Consider the following 27,315-nt stretch of genomic DNA (forward strand, 5'->3'; position numbering starts at 1 on the left):
CGGCCAATAAATGCTATAAAATGTAATATAGGAAATTATCGGTATCGGTTTCAAAAAGTTAAATTTATGACTTTTTAAAACGCCGCTGTTCGGAGTGTTACACTGACATAGGGAGAAGTACAGAGCAGTTGCGTCTCCCAGTCATACTTGCCAACCCTCCCGGGAGACTCCCGAATTTCAGTGCCCCTCCCGAAATTAATATTGGGGGCGTGCCTTAAAGGCACTGCCTTTGCGTGCCGGCCAAGCCACATAACATCTACGGCTTTTTACACACACAAGCGAATGCAAGGCGTACTTAGTCAACAGCCATACAGGTCACACTGAGGGTGGCCGTATAAACAACTTTAACACTGTTACAAATATGCGCCACACTGTGAACCCACACCAAACAAGAATGACAAACACATTTCGGGAGAACATCTGCACCGTAACACAACATAAACACAACAGAACAAATACCCGGAACCCCTTGCAGCACTAACTCTTCCTGGATGCTAAAATATACACCCCCCGCTACCCCCAACCCCGCCCACCTCAACCTCCTCATGGTCTCTCAGGGAGAGCATGTCCCAAATTCCAAGCTGCTGTTTTGAGGCATGTTAAAAAAAAATAATGCACTTTGTGACTTCAATAATAAATATGGCAGTGCCATGTTGGCCTTTTTTTCCATAACTTGAGTTGATTTATTTTGGAAAACCTTGTTACATTGTTTAATGCATCCAGCGGGGCATCACAACAAAATTAGGCATAATAATGTGTTAATTCCACGACTGTATATATCGGTATCGGTTGATATCGGAATTGGTAATTAAGAGTTGGACAATATCGGAATATCAAATATCGGCAAAAAAGCCATTATCGGACATCTCTAGTTATGAGACACGCAAAACTAAACTATATACAAGGAGGATAAAAATAAAGGATATTAAATGAGACATAATGATGCAATATGTACATAAATAGCATGTTAGCATTGATTAGCTGAACAAATATGCCAGATTAGCACTCCAACAAGTCAATAACATCCACAAAGCTCACCTTTGGGCATTCACGCACAGCATGAAATGTTTGGTGGACAAAATGAGACAAAGAAGGAGTGGAAGATTTGACATGTAAACAAACTGTTGCATCACAGTCCACACTATGGTGAGTTCAAGAACCGCCGAAATTAGTAGGACAAAACAATGTTCATGTGAAGCATACACACAAACATATTAAACAGTGGTCTTTCTACTAATTGGAAAGGTTTATGTCATGTTTGTCCTCAAACAAAAAACATACTAAAACAAAATAATTATTTCCCCCCCATCTTTTTCCATTTTCAATCCTTTTTTAAAAATGCTCCAGGGAGCCACTAGGGTGGCACTATAGAGCTGCATGCGGCTCGAGAGCCGCGGGTTGCTGACCCCCGAACTAACCAGTTGGTTATAGCTTCACTGCCTGGGTTAATGATGTTTTATTTACATTAACATTTTAATGTGTGTCTGTACTTTTGTAGTCCATGTGTATTTGGTAATTTGGTACAGTAATTTGGTACGGTAATTAGTTGTTCCCCTCAACCCTGAAATCAAACTGGTGATTAAGATAACATAGCATTAACCAGCAAGTACACACTAAAACATGCTAGGTTATTTTGATAACCCAATGTATCAGTTGCGAGCATTGGGTTGAATTTTGGAGTTATTTTTATGAAGAGCAATCCATTTTTTGGGTTATAAGGGGATTATTTTAAGTCAATTTCTGGGTTTTCAAAATGATCAACCATTTTTGGGTTGTTTTTCAATGAGTAACGATTTTGGGGTAAAATTATTTTTTTTATTAAAAAGTAACTTTTTTTCTTGAAGGGAATTTTACTATCTTATTAACATTATTTACTAGTACACATCTTATGTACCTGAACATATTTGAGCATGCTGCAGGCCTCGAATTTTAACTTTTTAAGGTCAAGGCAAGTGTTGCCTTAAAGGAGGGCTCATATTTTAGGGCACCAAGGCAAGTTTGAAGGGCAAACATTATTTTCTTTCCGGAATTTAAAAAAAAAAAAACATAAGTAATGCAAAAAAAAAACATGGCGTTTACTTTTCGATATTATAATGAAAAAAAAAAGCAGTTTGGCTAATGAAGATGAAGTCTAATAAACAAGCTTTGTTCTTCTCCAACGCTAATGAAGATGAAGTCTAATAAACAAGCGTTGTTCTTCTCCAACGCCTCCCTAGTGTTTCAGTACAACAGTTTGACCAACAACAACAAAAAACCCGTAATGATACCTCCCAAATCGAATACACAATCTTCACAGCCTTCATTCAGTTCGATGAGATGACAAAACATTTGAGCTAGTATTGATGTTATTTGAACACTGATACAGTTTGCAGTTAAATAAAGGACGAGTGAACATCCCAGTAAGCAAACTAGAGACTTTATAAACAAGTTGTGACAATGTTCATGACACATTACCTGCTGCAAAACGTCAAATAGTTTTCTCCTTCGGCGTATACTTTTAGTGTGGGGACAAGTGTCTCCAATATTGTCCACAGCTGTCTCCATCTAAACACAGTGATTTTTTTTCCAACACATATTTTTCATTTATTCATTATTGATGTAATTATGGCCACCTTATGTTGTATATTTTGTATGTGAGATTGCCAGTTCATTTGATCTTCAAGCGAGACTTCCGTTTCCGGGATTAAAAGGAATTTCCCTTTTCCTGTTGTAACACATGGCTTGGCTTTGTCTTGCTGAAATAAGCAGGGGCGTCCATGATAACGTTGCTTGGATGGCAACATATGTTGCTCCAAAACCTGTATGTACCTTTCAGCGTTAATGGTGCCTTCACAGATGTGTAAGTTACCCATGCCTTGGGCACTAATACACCCCCATACCATCACAGATGCTGGCTTTTGAACTTTGCGCCTATAACAATCCGGGTGGTTCTTTTCCTCTTTGAACCGGAGGACACGACGTCCACAGTTTCCCCCAAAAAATTTGAAATGTGGACTCGTCAGACCACAGAACACTTTCACACTTTGCATCAGTCCATCTTAGATGAGCTCGAGACCGTTTCTGGGTAAATTGATAAATGGCTTTCGCTTTGCATAGTAGAGTTTTAACTTGCACTTACAGATGTAGCGACGAACTGTAGTTACTGACAGCGGTTTTCTGAAGTGTTCCTGAGCCCATGTGGTGATATCCTTTACACACTGATAGTTGTTTTTTGATGCAGTACCGCCTGAGGGATTGAAGGTCATGGGCATTCAATGTTGGTTTTCAGCCTTGCTGCTTACGTGCAGTGATTTCTCCAGATTCTCTGAACCTTTTGATGATATTACGGACCGTAGATGGGGAAATCCCTAAATTCCTTGAAATAGCTGTTCCTTGAAATGTTGTTCCTAAATAAACAATTTGCTCACGCATTTGTTCACAAAGTGGTGACCCTCGCCTCATCCTTGTTTGTGAATGACTGAGCATTCAATGGAAGCTGCTTTTATACCCAATCATGGCACCCACCTGTTCCCAATTAGCCTGTTCAACTATGGGATGTTCTAAGTAAGTGTTTGATGAGCATTCCTCAACTTTCTCAGTCTTTTTTGCCACTTGTGCCAGCTTTTTTGAAACATGTTGCAGGCTTTAAATTCCAAATGAACTAATATTTGCAAAAAATAAATATATTGTTCCAGTTCGAACGTTAAGTATAGTTTTTGCAGGCTATTCAATTGAATATAGGTTGAAAAGGATTTGCAAATCATTGTATTCTGTTTTTAGTTACGATTTACACAACGCGCCAACTTCACTTGTTTTGGGTTTAGTAAAACAAGCCATAAGAATATGTGTCACATGTGGCTTTTAACATAAAACTTAAAAAAAGCCTGACACAACATATGTGTCACTCTATTTTTATGAGTCAAGGAACAATTAACACCATTGGATTTATAAACTGATTTGGTTTGTCAAACACCCAGTCAAAGATATAGAGGCAGTACAGCATGCAGTTGTATTTTCTTCAGAGAGTAAAGACTATTTTCATTTTATAGCGTTTTTCTTTTTATCTTTTGTGAAGTTTTGATGCGGGCCACGTTCAATTGTATTTTTGGAATAAGCTGTAACTCAAATATTGATATATCCTTTAATACAGTCAATTACATTTGTTGACTAATAAGTTATAATAAATAATATGACAAAAATAAAAATACCATTAGTTGCAGATACAGTATATAGTTTTACCTAATTCATATTACCTCAAAGAGAATATAGTCAATTTTGAGCATATATAAAAGGACACACATGGCATAACTTGCGGGGGGAAGATATACTTAAAAATTAGCATTTCCTCGGTTTAATGCTTGACTGCACTTGGGTGTTGTTTTGACAGTTAAGGCCAAGAACATGTCTTGTCATAGGACTGATAGTGTAAAAAAAAATCCCCACCCATTTCATTGCAAATCCTATACGATGTGATCTGAGAATAAGTTTGTTTCGGATCTGCGAGGCTACTGAAACATGGATTACATACTATAGGAGTGGGGATATCGATCCAAACTTCAAGAGTAACTACCGGTATATCAAGGGTTGTATCAGGATGGCCGAGGTGTGTTTATTTCCGACATGCTATTAGCAAGTTACAACAAAGCTCATTACATAAACACTATGTATCATATCCAAAAGGAAGAGGCATAGTTTTAACCCTTCTCCAAATTTTTTGCAATTATAAAAACGTATTTGTCAACTTGACACTTCAGTTTGTGTGTTTAGTTGTTAAAAAGTTTGTCCACTTTAAATATTACCCTTTTTTAATAGGGAGAAAAATAGACAACATGTAGACATACATATTGTTGATAGTTTATTCAGTTATGAAGAACAGAACATTTACATATAAATTAAAAACGAAAAATGTAAAAACATAGATAAATAGAAAATACATCAATTAAAATCAAGAAATAAATTAATGAGATACATAAATAGATAATAAATACAGGAGTACGAAAATGTATGGAAAAATTGTATAATGTGTACCAATACACAGGATATGAATTGTACAACAGCTTATTAAGAAAGCTTGCCAGAGAGTGTTGAGGAAAGCAGAGGACATAATTGGGACTTGTTTTCCCTGTTAAGACATTGGAGACAAACGTTGTTTGGCCAGAGCACGGATCATCGCCTGGATCCAACACCTGAAGTATTTAAGCCTGCTCTGGCAAGAAGTCCTGCAGTATCGGGTGCATCCCTAATGTCAACGGATCCGTACCTCACGCCAGAACTGGTACAAACCACATCAGTACTGTTGTAATATTGTTATATACTGTAGTTATATCGTTTACAAACCCTCACATCAGGTACACAAAAGAGCATAGGAGGCAAAAAGTCAGGATTTGAATAAGAACCCATAGCAGTTATTAATTTTGTTTAGTTATTTTGCACTATTAACTTTATTTTGCTCTTATAATTGTGTGTAATAAATGTATAAAAGGAAAGAATTGCCATATTTTGCGGACCATAGGGCGCACCGGATTATAAGGCGCACTACCATGAGCGGGTCTAGTCAGATTTATTTTCATACAAAAAAGTGCACCGGATTATAGGGCGCACTAAAGGAGTCATATTATTTATTTTTTTTTCTAAATTGAAAACACTTCCTTATGGTCTACATAACATGTGATGGTGGTTCTTTGGTCAAAATGTTGCATAGATTATGTTTAACAGATCATCTGCAAGCCTCTTTCTTCAGGATGCGCCATTTTGTGGGCGGACTCACTACACCGGTATGTTTTAGCGCTTTCATGGCGCGTTTACTGACAGATATAAGTAAGAACTTTACAGTTATATTAGAAATGGCAACAGCGGAGGATGAATGTCCCATAACAAGAAGATAGAGAAAAATAAGAAAAGCTTATCGACTACGGTGTCGGAACGGATTACAATGGCGGATGCGTGCAAATTTTCAGGACTTATGCAGATCCCAAATACAGATCAATAGGTACCAGAAAGTAAGAAAAGTTGCTTTTGCTTAATATTTCGAAACAAAACCCCAGATAATATGTCTTACCTTATACACACACCATAATAATTGAAGCACAGTACAATCCATCAAGCGGTGCGGCTTCATAGCTTACCAAAGTCATACTAAAACATTTTGATAGATTTTTGAGCGCCGTGTGTAATGTTCTATATTCTCAATGGAACATATAAAATGTTGGTGTTGTTTACTTGACTCATATTGCAGTCTACAGTATCTCTTATGTGTGACTGTATCTACTGATCACACTTATCATTTCACCATGTACCAGATAAAATAGCCTTGAGGACGGTAAGCACAACCAAAATTATTCCGTACATTAGGCGCACTAGGTTATAAGGCTCACTGTCGAGTTTTGAGAAAATGAAAGGATTTTAAGTGCGCCGTATAGTCCGAAAAATACGGTATATGTTTTGTTGATATTGTTAAATTGTCTTGTATTGTTGTATTTACTGTATATATTGTTCAATAGTTCACAAATACAATTGTCACTAAAAATATTTTGTGTCTGTTTGCCTAAAATCTTTATGCTGTATTTTTTTAAACAACATTTATTTTTGTAAAATGTATAAGTTTCAGCAATACTGACCGTGTATTTAATTTGTGTCGGATTGACACCAAAGTGTGTAGTATCACCCACCCCAATTAGTTACTGCTTTCTTTGGGTTATTAGTGGTGCCATTGTTTATACAGGTTAAAATATTTCAGGCAGTCTTTAGTTAAATGACTTAATCCAATCTCTGCTTTTTGCAACACTGGACAACATGTAATTCACTCCTTTGTTGTGGTCATATTTCTCTGTTCACAAGGTTGTGTCGTGGTAATAGCGACAAAGTTTTTGTGACCCACAGTTCTTGTGTGTATAGTCAAAAGAGGGGCAGTAGAGGACTTTGTGACCTCGTTCAAGAGCCGCTTAAGGCCAGAGATGTTGTGATACTGGTTGGAAAGTCACTACTGCTGCCTTTGGATCTACGCATTAAAAGTTGTCTAACTTCCTCTTCATCATGGAGTGAGTCTTTGCCACAATGTGTGTTCCACCAGGTCCGATGCTAGAAGAGATGAGTAAAAAACAAAAAAGTGAGTTACTGTGTGTTAAAATGCAATAAAGGAGAAGGTCACCATAGGGCTGGGCGATATGGCCTTTTTTTAATATCTCAATATTTTTAGGCCATATCGCGATACACGATATACAGTATCTCTCGATATTTTGCATTAGCCTTGAATGAACACTTGATGCATATAATCACAGCAGTATGATGATTCTATGTGTCTACATTAAAACATTCTTGTTCATACTGCATTAATATATGCTCATTTTAAACTTTCATGCAGAGAGGGAAATCACAACTAAGTCAATTTAGCAAAACTGTATTTACAGTGGGTGGCACTGCTCCCAGTGCCACCCACACTGGTTTAAATGTAACTTAATTGGGTTTCACTATGTATAGCGCTTTGAGTCACTAGAGAAAAGCGCTATATAAATATAATTCACTTCACTTCACTACTCGTCTGCTACTTCCGGTACAGGAAAGGCTTTTTTATCAGCGACCAAAAGTTGCGAACTTTATCGTCGATGTTCTCTACTAAATCCTTTCAGCAAAAATATGGCAATATCGCAAAATGATCAAGTATGACACATAGAATGGACCTGCTATCCCCGTTTAAATAAGAACATCGCATTTCAGTAGGCCTTTAAACACATGTTTGCTAGGAGTGTTTCGAAAAGCACCAACTCGGCGTGTCTAAATAAAAGAAAACAAATGTGAGCAAAACAAGGCAACAATCATATATGAAGCTTTCAGCATATACACAATGTTGACATCTATAGTTATATTTTGATAAAGACGGGGGAAAACACGCTACTTGTAAACGGTGCATGCGACAGCAACAAACATGGGAGCTTAGACGCAAAGTTAAATCATGAAATGCAACCTTACCCTAGCAAAAGTCTTGATATTTGTGTGAGACACAGTCTCACACAAATAAGTTGTAGACCACCAGGCTTTTCCAGGTTTTCATCTATTTTGTCATGTAGAATGGCGCAACCAACGCAATCCTCGATATCAATCTACAAATCTTATTTTGATAAAGTATAGGGATCTATTCCATTGCATAGTTTGATGTGTTGCTCATCTGCTTTATGCAGGAAGATCTCAGCCTCTTTTGTGGGCTGCTTGCTGTACAACAGCCATCTTAGCTTGGTCAAAAACCACTGGTTTTCACTTCCGGGAAGAAGTCATGTGACGGAATACCAGCAATATAGTTAAATTCCTAGTTTGTGTGTGTATTGCTACATTCATTGCTTAAATGTTACAATATCTTCAAGTTTACATGATAAAGCACAACAACATTTGTAGTCAAACCTTTAGCACAATCAGCAAGCATACTGTTTCTTACTTGTTCTAGCTTTGTGTTCTCAAACTCCTCCAACTGACGTAAGAAGCCCAGGTTGGGTCTTGCACATGGCCGAGCTGCCCTCACTGCCGCTAGAGACTCTACCCAACCGTGACCTGTCACTGTCATGATATAGGCCACCACCAGTGTCACACTACGGGAAACCCCTGCCACACTGGGAAAAAGGAGCAGTCATATATTCAGGCAAGTAGCTTTTGGTAAGAAATGGTAGCTGTCTTTGCTTGCACTTACTTACCAGTGGACAAGGCAGCCCTCTCCTTTCACTCTGGATTTGTGCATGAATATGATGCTGTCTCTGAAGTACTGAATCCTAGCAAAATCAAGACATAATTAAAAAATAATACAAAATTGATATAGCTGCAAAGAAAACAAGTCATTTTATATGTATTACAAACCCCGTTTCCATATGAGTAGGGAAATTGTGATAGATGTGAATATAAACGGAATACAATGATTTGCAAATCATTTTCAACCCATATTCAGTTGAATATACTACAAAGACAACATATTTGATGTTCAAACTGATAAAAAAAATTTTTTTTTGCAAATAATCATTAACTTTAGAATTTGATGCCAGCAACACGTGACAAAGAAGTTGGGAAAGGTGGCAATAAATACTGATAAAGTTGAGGAATGCTCATCAAACACTTATTTGGAACATCCCACAGGTGTGCAGGCTAATTCGGAACAGGTGGGTGCCATGATTGGGTATAAAAACAGCTTCCCAAAAAATGCTGTCTTTCACAAGAAAGGATGGGGCGAGGTACACCCCTTTGTCCACAACTGTGTGAGAAAATAGTCAAACAGTTTAAGAACAACTTTTCTCAAAATGCAATTGCAAGAAATTTAGGGATTTCAACATCTACGGTCCATAATATCATCAAAACATTCAGAGAATCTGGAGAAATCACTCCACGTAAGCGGCATGGCCGGAAACCAACATTGAATGACCGTGACCTTCGATCCCTCAGACGGCACTGTATCAAAAACCGACATCAATCTCTAAAGGATATCACCACATGGGCTCAGGAACACTTCAGAAAACCACTGTCACTAAATACAGTTCGTCGCTACATCTGTAAGTGCAAGCTAAAGCTCTACTATGCAAAGCGAAAGCCATTTATCAACAACATCCAGAAACGCCACTGGCTTCTCTGGGCCTGAGATCATCTAAGATGGACTCATGCAAAGTGGAAAAGTGTTCTGTGGTCTGACGAGTCCACATTTCAAATTGTTTTTGGAAATATTCGACATCGTGTCATCCGGACCAAAGGGGAAGCGAACCATCCAGACTGTTATCGACGCAAAGTTCAAAAGCCAGCATCTGTGATGGTATGGGGGTGCATTAGTGCCCAAGGCATGGGTAACTTACACATCTGTGAAGGCACCATTAATGCTGAAAGGTACATACAGGTTTTGAAACAACATATGCTGCCATCTAAGCGCCGTCTTTTTCATGGACGCCCCTGCTTATTTCAGCAAGACAATGCCAAGCCACATTCAGCATGTGTTCCAACAGCGTGGCTTCGTAAAAAAAGAGTGCGGGTACTTTCCTGGTCCACCTGCAGTCCAGACCTGTCTACCATCGAAAATGTGTGGCGCATTATGAAGCGTAAAATACGACAGCGGAGACTCCGGACTGTTGAACGACTGAAGCTCTACATAAAACAAGACTGGGAAAGAATTCCACTTTCAAAGCTTCAACAATTAGTTTCCTCAGTTCCCAATCATTTATTGAGTGTTGTTAAAAGAAAATGTGACGTAACACAGTGGTGAACATGCCCTTTCCCAACTACTTTGGTACGTGTTGCTGCCATGAAATTCTAAGTTAATTATTATTTGCAAAAAAAAAAAATTAAGTTTATGAGTTTGAACATCAAATATCTTGTCTTTGTAGTGCATTCAATTGAATATGGGTTGAAAAGGATTTGCAAATCATTGTATTCCGTTTTTTATATTTACATCTAACACAATTTCCCAACTCATATGGAAACGGGGTTTGTATATTTGATTTGATGAACATAAAAAAATATTCTATTCTCCAATACATACGCCCCCACCTCTCCCCCAAAAAATATATACAATAGTAATATTTTATATAATAAGAGTATAATAGCAGAGACATTGGAGAATGTGGTGGGCCACTTTGATATATTTTCTACATTAAAGAAGCTAAAACCAATTCATTGTAGGTCATTATACCGTACAGTTATTATACATACATTAATCAATTTAAACAAAACATCTTGAATCAACATCTAAGCTATAGGTATAGATAGAATAGAATGGACTTTATTGTCATTATATTTGCATATAACGAGATTAAGGACTCCAATTTAAGGTGCGGTAGTGGGAACAAATATGGGATAAAAATAAATTACACAAGAGGTAATAAAGATAAAACTAATAATTGAAATAAACAGACTACTATCCAATAAAAATAATAAGCAATCCTGTACAATATACAAAACACTATACAAAATACTGTACAATATACAGAGCAAGACAAGAGTACCGGAGTAATAAATAACAATCAGTGTCGGATGTATTGCACTCGAAGGGTAATATTGCACAGTAGGGTATTAGGGTAGGATATTGTATAGGGGTGAATTATTTATTATAAGTTAGAGTTCAAGATGGTGACAGCTCTGGGAAAGAAGCTGTCTCTGAGCCTGTTTGTTCTGGCTCTGATGCACCTGTAGCGCCTGCCCGATGGTAGCAGGTCGATTGTATCAGCAAATTAGCATAACATCTAATAATAGATATGGATAAAGAATTAATTTTATTTTTGCAATATGTCGAGGGCCAATAAAACAACAAGTTGCAGGCTGAAAATAGCCCGCAGGGCACCACTATACAGTTTATAACCTTTCTTTTCAGGAAAGTGCAACATTAACATTCTGCAGAAATTATTATATTATTAGCACATTAAAGTTCCCTACTGAATTGTGCTGCTTCCTCGAAAAAAGCTAACAGTAGCGTAAAAGGAGATTAAAATGAAAATGTCAGCTACCATTGTTTGCATCAATTTGAACTCCCTCGCTCTGTAATTGTCTACATGCTTGCTGGTCCAAAGATACAATGAAAGAAACATCATTTAAAATCACTACTTACTGGTACACGAGGCATACAAGACAGCTGTTTCAATTAGTATTTTGTTTGAGGAGAATATTTTAAATATTTGTGCGCATGCGCATGCATGCTCAGTAGCGTTGGGTAGCAGACATCAATGTATCACACTGCTTTTGTCTTATCCACTTGTCTTTGTCCGTTTATGGATTTCACCTGGAAGGCCAAGTGTTACGAAAACAGAAGACTTTAACGGAGGATGCTCTGGATTGTCCCTTTGCACGATCATTAGTCATTACTCCTGCTGGCCAAAGGCTGGACTGCACTGTATTTGTTTACGGAGTAGACGCATACATGTGGGAAATTGGTACGCCTCTATACCGAACCGAAAATAGTAAAAGAAAATAGTAAACAATTTAATTATGAATAAATGTACCATTACCATAACCCCACTATGTTGTACTTACAGATTTTGCCTCCTGTGATCAGCTGCAGATATACAAAGATATGTCATGTCCTACAGGAGAGAAAAATACTTTAGACATTAAAAAAAAATATATATCAGTTTTTTTATCTCAGATAAAAGGAAAAAATGACATCTTCCAAGAAAAGTCATTAAAATTCTTGTTTAGGGTGCGGGAACGCCCCCAAAACCTTGCCACTCTGACCCTGCAACTGAACACGGGTGTAGTAGCTCATGAAATAACGATATGTGTCTGAGTGTGTATTTTCTGCACATGCCAGATAGTGAGTACACGTATGGCCCAGAAACCCTGCAATGGCGTAAGGAGGCAACTCATAAAGCCCCTGAATCCCTCTGGGACAGACAGACTTGTGGAAGAGGTCCACAGATTATTTACAAACCTCCGTAAATAATTACTTTTCCTTCTAATTGTACCATTACCTAACTTAATAGTACCAATAAATAATGCTCCTAATAGATATAAACCGATATATTGGTTAATGGGCAAATCTACTGTATGTCAGAATAAAAAAATCACATCAGAGCTATGGTCAAATTGACACTATAAAGCTGTGTGTCTGGTCAAGTAACCATTTGTACTGTCCTCCCTGAGGTACGACAACGTTTTCCCAGAATAAGTCAGTCAAATTATCAACAGTTACTAATGCAAATGAACCTCTTCATCTGCTCATTTACAGTGACTTTGCTGAAACGAATCTGAGTCATCAATGTACCACACAGCTCAAAAAGCTGCGCCGTACTGTATGTAAAGAAGAGGGAAACCTCTAATATTCTTTCAATCAATACTTCAAATGCCTAATCTGAAATGATAATACAACCATAAAACCTAATACAGTACATCCTAATTGCATATTTCAGCATTGGTTGTATTTCCTTTTCTATGTTGTAGAATGCTAATGCTAAAATCCTAAGCATCTTCTCTTCGGAAGGAGGCAACACAGACTTGAGTTAAAAAGTAAAGTGGTGTTGGAGTTGCTATGCACTGACTGCACTGCTTTATTTGTCACTGAGTAGGTCCAACAGGCTACCAAGAACATAGGCAATTTACCTCGAACACGGGTGCAGCTGCATCGTGGATGGACAGGATGTGGGTGATGTTGTGCTGCACCAACAGATCCTTGTCACCGGCATCTGTGGATTCAAGCAAAACCGCAGGATTATAATTACAAATTACTAAAAGTTCAGTCAAACCTAATAATACCTATTTTTGCCCAACAACAAACACCCTTTCAACTTGTCTCCAGAGAAAATGTCAACTTATGGTCAACAATCTTTGCTCGTTTTAAACCGAAAGAAAAACCGGAAAACCAATGTTTCTAAAACATCTCCCAACTTGGCCTAAAGCAAGAAACGTAAATGTTTTAATCAAATTTTGCTTTTCAAAAGGAAGCTAAGCCTTGGACAGGTGTGTCTTGTTTTCAGGCTTTGCAAAATGCTCATTACACTACCTTGACCCCTGTAACCTCATCCACTGGGGGTAGGCGGATCGATCCAACTATTGATAGTATCTATACTTAATATCAGAATCGAATGGATACTAGCATGATGAGATCAATATTTTGTTCATTTACACATTTTTACATTTTGGATATTGTTATATTTATATGCTGTTGTATTGCTCACAAACAAAAACTCCCCTGTTCTTGGACAAAGGACTGAGCTTTGAGGGCAAAATACCAAAAGATTCAAAAGAGACATCCATCCATCCATTTTCTACCGCTTGTCCCTTTCGGTGTCGTGGGGGGTTCTCAAGCCTATCTCAGCTGCATTCGAACGGAAGGCGGGGTACACCCTGGACAAGTCGCCACCTCATCACAGGGCCAACACAAGATAGACAGACAACATTCACACTCACATTCACACACTAGGGCCAATTTAGTGTTGCCAATCAGCATAGACAATAATAGTTGTTTTGTACTATTGACTTTATTTCGCTCTAACAACTGCATGTAATAAAAGAGAGTCAGTTTTTGTTGATATTGTGGCACTGTATTATATTGTTGTATTCTTGTATAGTTAAACTTAAAACATGTATAACACATATGCTAAAACTATGTGAATTTGGCTTCAAATCTTTATCCTGTACTTTATAGTGTCAATGATCATGATCAACAAATTAAAAACACAATAATTTGATGATCTTAAAAAATATTCAAGTAAAACGTATCAGTATTAGCAAAACCGGCCCTGTATTTACCTGTAATCGAAACAATATTATTATTAACACTTGCAGTTTCACCCACTGCTACCTTCAAACTGCATCTGCAATCGTAGCATGATTGAACATTTGAAAAGGTGCTTAACATGTAAGTTATATCATATCAGATTTTGAGACTGTACAAAACCAATAATGATATTTATCTTGTTAGACTGAAATAATCAGAATCAGATTTATTAGCCAAGTACGTTTAACACCCAAGGAATTTGACTTTGTAGACTGTGCTCTTTGTTGAATGTAAAGAAAGACACAATGACTATGACAGCGCACAGGACCGTGGCAGCCATCCATGAAATAATACAAATAAAACATGTCCTTAATTGTTAGTGAGCTATAAAATAGTCTCCCATTAAAAAGCAAACCATTTCTCAGTTTTCAGAATTAGCAGGAACCACATAAGTGAATGTGAATTTCAACTGTGGGACACCCCATCTTACACGACCCCTACATGTGAGCGTACCTAAAACATGAGGCTGATTTGATTTTAAATCATTTATAGACAGATTAAAACTGACAGAAGAAGTACAATGATTTTTTTTGGTTTTGTTTTGTCACTATATATGACAACTCTCTCACCAAACGCTCACTCTGAAAGCCCATCTACCCTCAGATTATCCCCCAACCAACAAAAGACATGTCCAAAATAAATGTTTTTCACTGCAGCTATGTAGTAGACCGTGTAGCTGCATTGAAAAAAAGATTACTTACTGTAGATATGAAATTTAAATATCAATGCAAAGTGCTTAAATTAAGTTTGCCACCTTACTTTTTTTGTTTTATTAATTTTTTCATACCAAATGCTGGCCTGAGACTGTACACTTGCATTTGACATTGGCCCCATGTTAGGTCGTGTGGTTTTAATTGTCTTCTGTTTACCTAAAATCAGTTAAGTAAGTTATTTTAGCTGACATTCTCACCTGGACATGTGTTTATTGACACAGACACAAATAAGAAGCCCCCTAGTGCCAGTTTTAAAAAGTTTTTGAGACATGGAAGATATAATTTACCTTTGATATTTCCAACATAAAGATCTGGAAGAACCTAAATGAAAATAGAAAAAGAAGTTACATTGTGAATAGAGAGGTCATCAGATGGGAAAAAACGAGAACTGCTACTAACCTTATTAATGCCATTACCCATGTTTGCCAAAAGGATCCAAAAAGCTTTTATAAATTGAAGATAAAAACTTTTTGAACTTCACTGCAAATACAGTATCCCTTCAGCCAAGTCTTGTCAACCGTTTGTTGACCAATGTTGCTCCTCGTCACGTCCACGGCTCCAATGACGACTTTTTAACATGACCCATTGCATCATAAATCTCTCAATGTGGCTGCAGCTCACACCCTTATGTTGATTTGGGATGAGGCAACGTGACCAAAAACAGCAAAACTGTTGCTTGGATAGTTTATATTTAGACCTTATGGGGGTCATGGGACTGATGACGAGCACATTTCAACTCGACAAAGATGGTCACGGACCAGAAGGTATTCATGTGACTTAATAGGGAAAAGTGTCTCGAAATTAAATTCAAAGTGTCAATCAAAACTGAACATCATTATCTTTGCAAATGCAGAATATTAGATGCAATCCTTGTGTTGAAGTTCATTTTAATATGCAATTGCACCTAATAAAATGAATCATAGGTGAGTATGACCCACTTTTCCCAAACACAACATCAAGGAATGAACATTTGCTGAGAATTTTACTAGCGCAACTTGATTGTAACGTGAGAAGCAGTAGGAATAATAACTGTAACAAGCATAATGATAATTTGAACAGTTGTGAATAATATTGAATCCGAATCTAAATACAAAACTAGAATTGCAAAAGGACTGAGCAGACAAAACATTAAACTTAAGTTGGACAAGATGCCCAAAAACACTAAGGTCAAATGTCAAATAATTTGGTTGAATAGGAAAGAGTTTTTTTTTTTTTAAATAAAAAAATGATCAAACTTTCATGGATCATTGATCTTTGTTCGCAAAAACATTTAGATTGTAAAAACATTTAGATTGTATTACAGATACGTATATGACCCATTATGAGGTCACATTACAAGCATGCTCACCACGTGTGCAACTTTGTGACTTTACTTCAGCTTTGAGTATGACTCATTAAATTAGTCAACAACACATTTACAGAAAATTAGGCTACATCTTAAGAGAAATGTGTGTATATATATATATATATATATATATATAAATATATATATATATATATATATATATATATATATGTGTATATATATATATGTATATGTGTGTGTATATAGTATATATATATATATTATATACACACACATATGTGTGTATATAATATATATATATATATATTATATACACACACACATATATGTGTGTATATAATATATATATATATTATATACACACACATATATGTGTGTATATAATATATATATATATATATGTGTGTATATAATATATACACATATATATATATATATATATATATATATATATATATATATATATATATATATATACATACACACACATATACCGGTATATATGTATACACCGTATATATATATATATATATATATATATATATATATATACACACACACACATATACCGGTATATATGTATACACCATATATATATATATATATATATATATATATATATATATATATATATATATATATATATATATATATATATATATATATATATATATATATATATATATTATATACAGACACACAAATATAGATATATACATGTCTAATATATATATATATATATATATATATATATATATATATTAGGGCTGCAACAACTAATCGATTAAATCGATTATAAAAATAGTTGGCGATTAATTTAGTCATCGATTTGTTGGATCTATGCTATGCGCATGCGCAGAGGCTACGTTTAAAAAAAAAAATGTTTATAATCCTTTATTTATAAACTGCAACAATTACAAACAGCTGAGAAACAATAATCAAAATAAGTATGGTGCCAGTATGCTGTTTTTTTCCAATAAAATACTGGAAAGGATAGAAATGGAGTTTGTCTCTTTTATCCGATTATTAATCGAAGTAATAATCGACAGGTTAATCGATTATCAAATTAGTTGTTAGTTGCAGCCCAAATATATATATATATATACACACATATACACATACATATATACACACACACATCTACACACATACTTCTATGTGTATGTATATATATATATATTAGGGATGTCCCGATCCGATATTTGGATCGGATCGGCTGCCGATATTTGCCAAAAATTGCGTATCGGCAAGGCATGGGAAAATGCCGATCCAGATCCAGTTTTAAAAAAACTCCTGTCCGTGTTTTCCAACGCACTTATTTAAATAATACATTCCACTTTTCTGCTGCTCCGTAATTTCCGTTCCGCATTTTCCAGCACACCTTCAACACATCCACAATTCTCACGCAGTTGCTTTTAGCTGCTGGCATTACACGACAGGCTCTTCTCACTCTTTCCTGTGTCTCCCTCTCACAGACAGCGAGCGCACCTTCTTACACACGTCACACACTGTCACGTCATACGTCACATACTGTCACGTCATACGTCACATACGTATACGTCCTCCCCGAGCAGAGAGCGAGGTGGCGGCATGGCTAACGTTAGCTGTGATGCTAGCGCAGCCGCTAAGGTGCGCGCCTGCTCAAGCGTCCTCTACGCACGGCAAATCTATGCCACGCACAAAATCAAATAAAAAAATAAGCGCATAACAATTTTCGACACACGGACACGACAGAGACAACAGTTTTCGTCATCATTGTTCAAATATTGTGACGTCTGTCGAGACGCTTATCTCCATTCGGTGCCACACGTCCAGACTCCACACCATCAAAATGGCAAACATTTCCACATCAACACCGTATGAAAAAATTTGTGATTTTTTTAGTTGTGATTTCCTTCTCTGCATGAAAGTTTAAAAGTAGCATATATTAATGCAGTATGAAGAAGAATGTTTTAATGTAGACATGCAAGCCTTGAAAGAACATTTTGAAAATCAAGACTACATTTCCTGCAAATGGGTGCAGTTCTACTCTATATTTTAACTTTATTCTCATATCAAACTCTTTTGGCTGTCTTTTTGACACTTGCATCAGGCGCCCCCCTCCACACCCTGGATTATAAATAATGTAAATAATTCAATGTGATTATCTTGTGTGATGACTGTATTATGATGATAGTATATATTTGATAGTATATATCTGTATCATGAATCAATTTAAGTGGACCCCGTCTTAAACAAGTTGAAAAACTTATTCGGGTGTTACCATTTAGTGGTCAATTGTACGGAATATGTACTTCACTGTGCAACCTACTAATAAAATCAATCAATCAAAACACATAGAATCATCATACTGCTGTGATTATATGCATCAAGTGTTCATTCAAGGCTAAGGCAAAATATCGAGATATATATTGTGTATCGCAATATGGCCTTAAAATATCGCAATATTAAAAAAAGGCCATATCGCCCAGCCCTAGTTCAATGATGCCATTTAAGTTTGTCATGTATAATTTTGTCTATTTTGTGTTTATCCTTGAATAAACAGGTCAGTTTCTTGTTACCAACCATTGTGTATTATTCAAACTCCCCTAATTCAGCTGGCTAGTTGTTATCAAGAGTACTAAAACCCTGTTCAACATGATTCTGACAACTAAGTAGGCTAAATAACTTTAAACTTTAATACATGCTCGGATAGGCCAGTATCAGTCAGTATCGGTATCGGTATCGGATCGGAAATGCAAAAACAATATCGGTATCGGATCGGAAGTGCAAAAACCTGGATCGGGACATCCCTAATATATATATATATATATATACACACGCACACATATACACACATACTTCTATGTGTGTGTGTATATATATATATATATATATATATATATATATACATATATATATACATACACACACACACACATATACACACATACTGTACTTCTCATACTTCTATGTGTGTGTATATATATATATATATATATATATACATATATATATATATATATATATACATACACACACACACACACACACACACATACAGTATATACATCAGTTTTCGGTAATCCGTCTAATCATGAAAAACCAAAGCAATGTATTTCTCATAGGCAATAATGTACATACAGGACACCACCTCAGTAGTAGTTTGCTATGAGTTCTTCCTTAAATTATTTTTTTGCTGTAAGTTATGAAATAGAAATATGGCCTTAGTCTTCTGAGTTGAACAGCAAATGTTATATTTGTATAATTTATATTTGTTTATATATTTCTGTCTACTCTTTCTCATTCATGTTCTATTTTAATGTTGTATCAATCATTGTTATTTAGTATTGAGTAAATGAAATACAAATATAACTGGTACTCTGCTTTATATCCAAGAACGCACATGTGCTTGTTTTACTTTATTTACATCAACTGATGCAATCACACAAGGCACTCACAACCTTCTCTGGTCCCACATTGGAAATATTTTACAGCCAAAAAAAAACTCCACAGAGGCAAGTGGCAGACTAAAACAACAATGCACAGTTTTGAAATGTATAAAATTAGATACATTTAGATTTTACAATATGTAAACATTTTCTGCATTTTTTTTTTTATATTTCTTGCCACTTCAAAACTAAAACAACTCACGATTTAGAATAATCCGTACATACATTTCCTACTACTTGTCCCTTTTGGAGTTTAATAATAAACTGAATAGAATAAAACGACTACACCTTATAGAAATTATGTTATTTTACAGCACATCCACACTAGCTTTGGTATTTCAGAAAGCAGTTTTTCTTACTGTACGTTTTGCACTTGCACCGTCAGTTTCGGCACCTTTCTGCATGGCTGCAGTCTGGCATGGTCCCATGTTTTCTTAACGATGCTTCTCGGTGTGAAATTATCTTTTTAAATGGTGGTCAGAAGATTACATCTACATAAACACACAAAGTGTACGTGTAAGCTTTCTGTAGCTTGAGTTTAGTGAATCACATTGACAATAAATCAATAATAATGGAAAATGTTCAACCTCATGTTGTTCTTTAAGACAAATAAGTGTGATTGTAGGAGAAAAACAACATTGTCTTGGCAGATTATAGATTCAGTTTTTATTTATTTTTTACAATTGCTGATTGTAATGTTGTCTGGGACTTTAATTTTAATTCTAAACCAGGGTTATTCGTTGATCGCGAGCTACCGGTCGATTGTGGAGGGTGTGTCGGTCGATCACCAGCCAGGCATTAAAATAATAGACCTCAAAATTAGCAATCATCAATCTTCACTATGACGTCACTTTTGTCACTTGATTGACATTCACGGCACCCGAGGGTCTTGTGGGATGATTATTATTATATAATAATATACATATATAATATATATATATATTATATCTCATTATTAAGAAAAAAATGACCGACAGGAAGGCGAGAAACACTTTTTATTTCAATAGACTCTCGCGCCGTACCTGCCGTCAAAACTCTAAAGACCGACTGCACAGTTCCTGTCTTCACAATAAAAGCGCTGCTTCATCCTGCCTGCGCTAACAACATAAGAGTCTCAAAAAGCTGGCGTGCACAAGCTCGCAAGTGACGGAGTTTGCCGCCAATGTATTTCTTGTAAAGTGCATAAATCATTAGTAGTTGATTTATAGTTGTTTGTCCAGCGTGGAAGCTGGACAAACAAAATGCCATAAACCAACCATTTTCGTGTGGTATTGGACAGAAAGAAGGACTTTTTTTCTCCTCCATCTGAAAATGCGGACGTCATCAGCACTACTGTCTGATTCCAATCAATCCAAGTCATCAGAATCAGGTAATACACTAACTTATATTTTTGTCTTCATGAAAGTAAATAATCTATATGTGTTAAACATGCTTGTATTATCATAAAACACATTTAACTTGTTAACAAAAATGTCTACATAAATAAATAAATATAAAATATATATTTGAATGAGGTAGATCCCCTCGACTTGGTCAATTGAAAAGTAGCTCGCCTGCAGAAAAAGTGTGGCCACCCCTGTTCGAAATGGATAAAAGCAAATCACATATAGCTTTATTTACAGCAAATGATGCTCAACTTCGACCCGGATCATTTTAGCCCGTATACATTTTTGTGTTCCTGTGTGTGGTCCAGATTTAGGGGGAATGGCCCAGATGCACTGACAGGCAGAGTAGAGTAGGGGCAGCTTCAGAGAAGATATGTCACTCAAAATGTCTTTCATAGCCCTGCTGTTTGCGAAGGGGAATTTGTGCTAGATTCCCGCATACATACAGTACAGGCCAAACATTTGGACACACCTTCTCATTCACAACACAACTGATGGTCCCAACCCCATTGATAAAGCAATGCATTCCACTAATCAACCCTGATAAGGCACATCTGTGAAGTTAAAACCATTTCAGGTCACTACCTCTTGAAGCTCATCGAGAGAATGCCAAGAGTGTGCAAAGCAGTAATCAGAGCCAAGGGTTGCTTTTTTGAAGAATCTAGAATATAAAACATGTTTTCAGTTATTTCACCCTTTTTGGTTAAGTACTTAACTCCGCATGTGTTCATTCATAGTTTTGATGCCTTCAGTGACAATCTACAATATAAATAGTCATGAAAAAAAAGAAAACGCATTGAATGAGAAGGTGTGTCCAAACTTTTGGCCTGTGTTGTATGTCAGTCTGGGATTTAAATCGCGTCAAAAAAGGGAACTAAATCTGACAGCATTTATCTAAAATAGAAATATGGATCATATAGCTAATGACCAACTCAAAGAAGATTAAAATTAACGTTACAAATCTGTCAAGAATAAAAGTACACCGGGGATAGATTGTTTCCATCCCCATTTGAGGATACAAATAAACAGTGGAGGGCCAGCAAGGCCTTTTCTGCTGGCCTAACATAACCAGAAATCATGATCATAATTAAAGATAAGAAATGAATTTTTAATTTACTTTCCCTAAATATCTAAAAATATTCATATTCTCTTCATGTCATATTATGCTCCATCCACCGCTGTTGTTTTTAGTTTATAGAGTTTTTATCCAATTAGAATTCAGGTAGCTTATGTTGCCATGCTGTACCAAATCTGCCAGAAGCCTTCAGATTCAGCAATGCGGGCGTCCGTGCACTGTAAGTGAACGGGGACATACAATGATAGACAGTTGCAATAACCAATCAGATCACGCGTAATGTTGTCAGTAAGGCCTTCTAGATGGCCTATGGCAGATATATAGTGATGCTATGAGCCAGGTAACATAAGAACTCCATTACCCAGCATGCCACAGTAGTGAAGAGCATGCGCAGTAGCCCCGTTTAGGTTGTTTAATGTAGACATGCCGGCAGCGGGATGTTTTTGATGAGCACGCTATGGAGTAAACTTTAAGAAGTCAGCCAACACGCCTCGTCTGCATCTTTTGTGATTAGACAAGACAACACATATATTTGCAAGACCATTTTCAAGAAGGATATTTAAAGAGAAACTACATCTTGTGAGACAATGTCAGCCAACCCCGGAAGCTAGGTCAGCTGTCGATGAAATGCGAGTTCAGATATTTTATTTCTTCATTTTTTCACGTTCAAAATATTTTTGGAATTTAAATTTTGACAGTACCACATAGATATATTTTAATTGCAGATGCGGGTTTATTGATTTTTAAATGTGCCAGAAAATAACCTGTTTTGTACAATGCGCAGTAGTGCGTAAATGTGTTTCTGTATAGTATTTCTCCAGCAATGGTCATGTGGTGACATAAATGATGGTATTTTGAGAGGTAATCATTGAAGTCGGACATCACTGAAGGCCTAGGTGGGAAACGAACGGCCCGCCACTGCTTGAAATAAATATTTTATTTTCACTTTTCATTTCACTCTCTATAACACAAAAGGACAAAAGGGCATTTTAACTACATAGATTTTTAATCTATAGATGGACAATGAAGATGATTATGATATAGCGAAATAAATGTTAACGCGGTTCTTACAGGGTGGAGGACAGAGTAAAACAACTTGCACTGAGCCTAGTCTATAAAATTTGCTGCACCTCCCTGATACCGAAGTACATGTCAAACTATTTCCATAACGTATATGACCGCCATAACCACAACACCAGGGGGAGCTCCACAAACCACGTTAAACCCAGATTCCGTTCTAACAAAGGTCTTAACTAGGGATGTCCGATAATGGCTTTTTGCTGATATCCGATATTCAGATATTGTCCAACTCTTTAATTACCGATACCGATATCAACCGATACCGATATCAACCGATACCGATATCAACCGATATATACAGTCGTGGAATGAACACATTATTATGCCTAATTTGGACAACCAGGTATGGTGAAGATAAGGTACTTTTAAAAAAAAATTATAAAATAAAATAAGATAAATAAATTAAAAACATTTTCTTGAATAAAAAAGAAAGTAAAACAATATAAAAATAGTTACATTGAAACTAGCAATTAATGAAAATTAGTAAAATTAACTGTTATAGGTTAGTACTACTAGTGGACCAGCAGCACGCACAATCATGTGTGCTTACGGATTGTATCCCTTGCAGACTGTATTGATATATATTGATATATAATGTAGGGACCAGAATATTAACAACAGAAAGAAACAACCCTTTTGTGTGAATGAGTGTAAATGGGGGAGGAAGGTTTTTTGGGTTGGTGCACTAATTGTAAGTGTATTTTGTGTTTTTTATGTTGATTTAATAAAAAAAACAAAAACAAAAAAAAACGATACCGATAATAAAAAAAACCATACCGATCATTTCCGATATTAAATTTTAACGCATTTATCGGCCGATAATATCGGTAGGCCGATATTATCGGACATCTCTAGTCTTAACTCCATACCTGCCAACTTTTGAAATCAGAAAAACCTAGTAGCCAGGGTCCAGGGGCCGCAGGCCCCGGTAGGTCCAGGACAAAGTCCTGGTGGGGGGTTCAGCTTCGCCCCCCGACGCAAAATGATTATTAGCATTCAGACAGGTTAAAATGTTGCTAAAACCATCACTTTTCTATCAGTCACAGTGACTTTTCAAAACAAAAATATTACAGCAAAAATCATATGGGTTGATTGACATGTTTATTCTGTAAGCTAACTTCAATAGTTTGAAATTATTTTGACAGTTAATGCCAGTTATCCTGTCAACCTTTCACAAGACTTCAATTTGTTAATTGAAAGTATAAACACTTTTTACAGTAAACAAATGGTAAAACAGTACTAAACAATTCCATAAAAAAAAAAATTGGTGTCATTATTAACTTTCTGTCCAAGCTTGTATAATCTACTGCCTTGTTCAATTGTAAAAAATATTCTGTGCCTAAAATTCACATTTCTATCACAATTATCATACTGTAAACATGGTAAGCTAACTTCATTAAAATTAATAGTCCTGTCAATAGCATGGAATTACAATTCAAATGTAGTTTTTTTGTAAGCCTTTCAAAAGAATTCAAAATATGAAAAATTAATGAAAATTAATTTAAGCCATCAGACACTTGAAAAGTGGCACATCACATCTCTAATGTAATCATTTTAACTTTTCAACAGAAATAGCACTGCAAAAATATTAAGGACATACTTCTGTATTTTGGTAGTTATGCTGTCAACATTTAACAAGATTTCTTCAACTTGGACTTGAAAGCATAAATAGTATAAACACTTTTAACAGTATAACAGTACTAAACAATTCCAATAGATAACATTGGTGTCATTACCTTTTTGTGGCTAAAATCCAAAGTTTTCCACTTGTATCGCTAGCAACGGCATTAGACTTGTGTTTTTTTGTCCCAACGTGGTCTTTTACATCGCTAATTCCTCCGTGTCCGATCGAAAAATCTTGTCTGCACAAGGTGCAATTCGCGTAGTTTTGACCCTTTTTGGAACGGATAATTATTCCCGGATAGGCTTTTGAATATTCTTTACGGAATGACTGCAGTTTTCTTTTCGGTTTAAGACTCGTTTGCGATGTTTCTCCGGCTGATTCCATGATCGTTCGCTCGTTTGGAAACAATGGCAACAGGTGCCTCGTGCTTGGCAGCGGTGCTATAAATAGCCTCGCGCATTTAAAAAAAAATTTTTTTTTAATTAATGAAAAACCGTATTTTTTATCACTGCAACCGTAACCCGGAATAGGTTGATGAAAACCGTACTAATTACGGGAAAACCGGAGTAGTTGGCAGGTATGTAACTCATTCTCCTTCTATGCCACATCAATATGGAATGCACTCCCAACAAGTGTAAAAGAAAGTGCATCTCTATCCTCCTTCAAAACCGCACTAAAAGAACACCTCCAGGCAACTACAACCCTAGACTAACACCCTCCCCCCATCACATCCCACCTCCCCGGATTGTAAATAATCAAATGTAAATAATCAAATGTATAAACTTGTTCTTATGCTTTCTGAACTCACTATATTCACTGCTCGTTGTACATATCCTACCAAGTCAGACCTACACTGTTTCAATGTCCATTTCTCAGATGATATAATTGTTGATGACTGAAGTGCTGATATCAACCAAACCTAACCCCCCCACCCCAACCCCCTCCACATCCCACCCCCCGGATTGTAAATAATGTAAATAATTAAATGTATATACTCTGATGATTAACTTGTGTGATGACTGTATTATGCTGATAGTATATATTTGTACCATGAATTGATTGACGTGGACCCCGACTTAAACAAGTTGAAAAACTTATTCGGGTGTTACCATTTAGTGGTCAATTGTACGGAATATGTACTAGTGCAGACCTGGGCATTCTGCGGCCCGCGGGCCACATTTGGCCCTTTGTGCGTCCCTGTCAGGCCCGCGTGAGGCCAATCATAAATTACAAAATACATTTTAAAAAGTATCTACAGTATGTCGAGTGTGCAATACAACGGTGCTGCTTTTGTTTTCATCCATCCATCCATCTTCTAACGCTTATCCAAGGTCGGGTCGCGGGGGCAGCAGCCTAAGCAGGGAAGCCCAGACTTCCCTCTCCCCAGCCACTTCGTCCAGCTCTTCCTGTGGGACCCCGAGGCGTTCCCAGGCCAGCCGGGAGACATAGTCTTCCCAACGTGTCCTGGGTCTTCCCCGCGGCCTCCTACCGGTCGGACGTGCCCTAAACACCTCCCTAGGGAGGCGTTCGGGTGGCATCCTGACCAGATGCCCGAACCACCTCATCTGGCTCCTCTCGATGTGGAGGAGCAGCGGCTTTACTTTGAGCTTTGGGATGGCGTGGCGCAGTGGAAGAATGGCCGTGCGCGACCCGAGGGTCCCTGGTTCAATCCCCACCTAGTACCAACCTCGTCATGTCCGTTGTGTCCTGAGCAAGACACTTCACCCTTGCTCCTGATGGGTGCTGGTTAGCGCCTTGCATGGCAGCTCCCTCCATCAGTGTGTGAATGTGTGTGTGAATGGGTAAATGTGGAAGTAGTGTCAAAGCGCTTTGAGTACCTTGAAGGTAGAAAAGCGCTATACAAGTACAACCCATTTATCATTTATCATAGCTCCCCCCGGATGTCAGAGCTTCTCACCCTATCTCTAAGGGAGAGCCCCGCCACCCGGCGGAGGAAACTCATTTCGGCCGCTTGTACCCGTGATCTTGTCCTTTCGGTCATAACCCAAAGCTCATGACCATAGGTGAGGATGGGAACGTAGATCGACCGGTAAATTGAGAGCTTTGCCTTCCGGCTCAGCTCCTTCTTCACCACAACGGATCGATACAGCGTCCGCATTACTGAAGACGCCGCACCGATCCGCCTGTCGATCTCACGATCCACTCTTCCCTTACTCGTGAACAAGACTCCGAGGTACTTGAACTCCTCCACTTGGGGCAAGATCTCCTCCCCAACCCGGAGATGGCACTCCACCCTTTTCCGGGCGAGAACCATGGACTCGGACTTGGAGGTGCTGATTCTCATCCCAGTCGCTTCACACTCGGCTGCGAACCGATCCAGTGAGAGCTGAAGATCCTGGCCAGATGAAGCCATCAGGACCACATCATCTGCAAAAAGCAGAGACCTAATCCTGCAGCCACCAAACCAGATCCCCTCAACGCCTTGACTGCGCCTAGAAATTCTGTCCATAAAAGTTATGAACAGAATCGGTGACAAAGGG

General features: G+C 37.2%; 1 protein-coding gene across 3 annotated transcripts in view; it reads right to left on the minus strand.

The window, feature by feature from the left end:
• Positions 1-4,923: 4,923 nt before the first annotated feature.
• Positions 4,924-27,315, minus strand: part of LOC133616858 (dual specificity protein phosphatase 22-B-like) — a 57,486-nt gene continuing 35,094 nt past the window's right edge. For 2 of the 3 annotated variants that reach the window (XM_072914698.1, XM_072914697.1), the window contains exons 2-7: positions 15,201-15,234; positions 13,024-13,106; positions 11,959-12,008; positions 8,658-8,732; positions 8,405-8,576; positions 4,924-7,056 (exon numbers count right to left, since the gene is read on the minus strand). In XM_072914698.1, coding sequence (XP_072770799.1) covers positions 6,910-7,056; positions 8,405-8,576; positions 8,658-8,732; positions 11,959-12,005 — 441 coding nt within the window. In that variant the 5' untranslated portion in view covers positions 12,006-12,008; positions 13,024-13,106; positions 15,201-15,234 and the 3' untranslated portion in view covers positions 4,924-6,909. The remainder of the gene's footprint in view (positions 7,057-8,404; positions 8,577-8,657; positions 8,733-11,958; positions 12,009-13,023; positions 13,107-15,200; positions 15,235-27,315) is intronic. The other variant, XM_072914699.1, reaches the window with a different exon arrangement.

Source organism: Nerophis lumbriciformis, linkage group LG14, assembly GCF_033978685.3.
Source record: "Nerophis lumbriciformis linkage group LG14, RoL_Nlum_v2.1, whole genome shotgun sequence".
NCBI classification, from domain to species: domain Eukaryota; kingdom Metazoa; phylum Chordata; class Actinopteri; order Syngnathiformes; family Syngnathidae; genus Nerophis; species Nerophis lumbriciformis.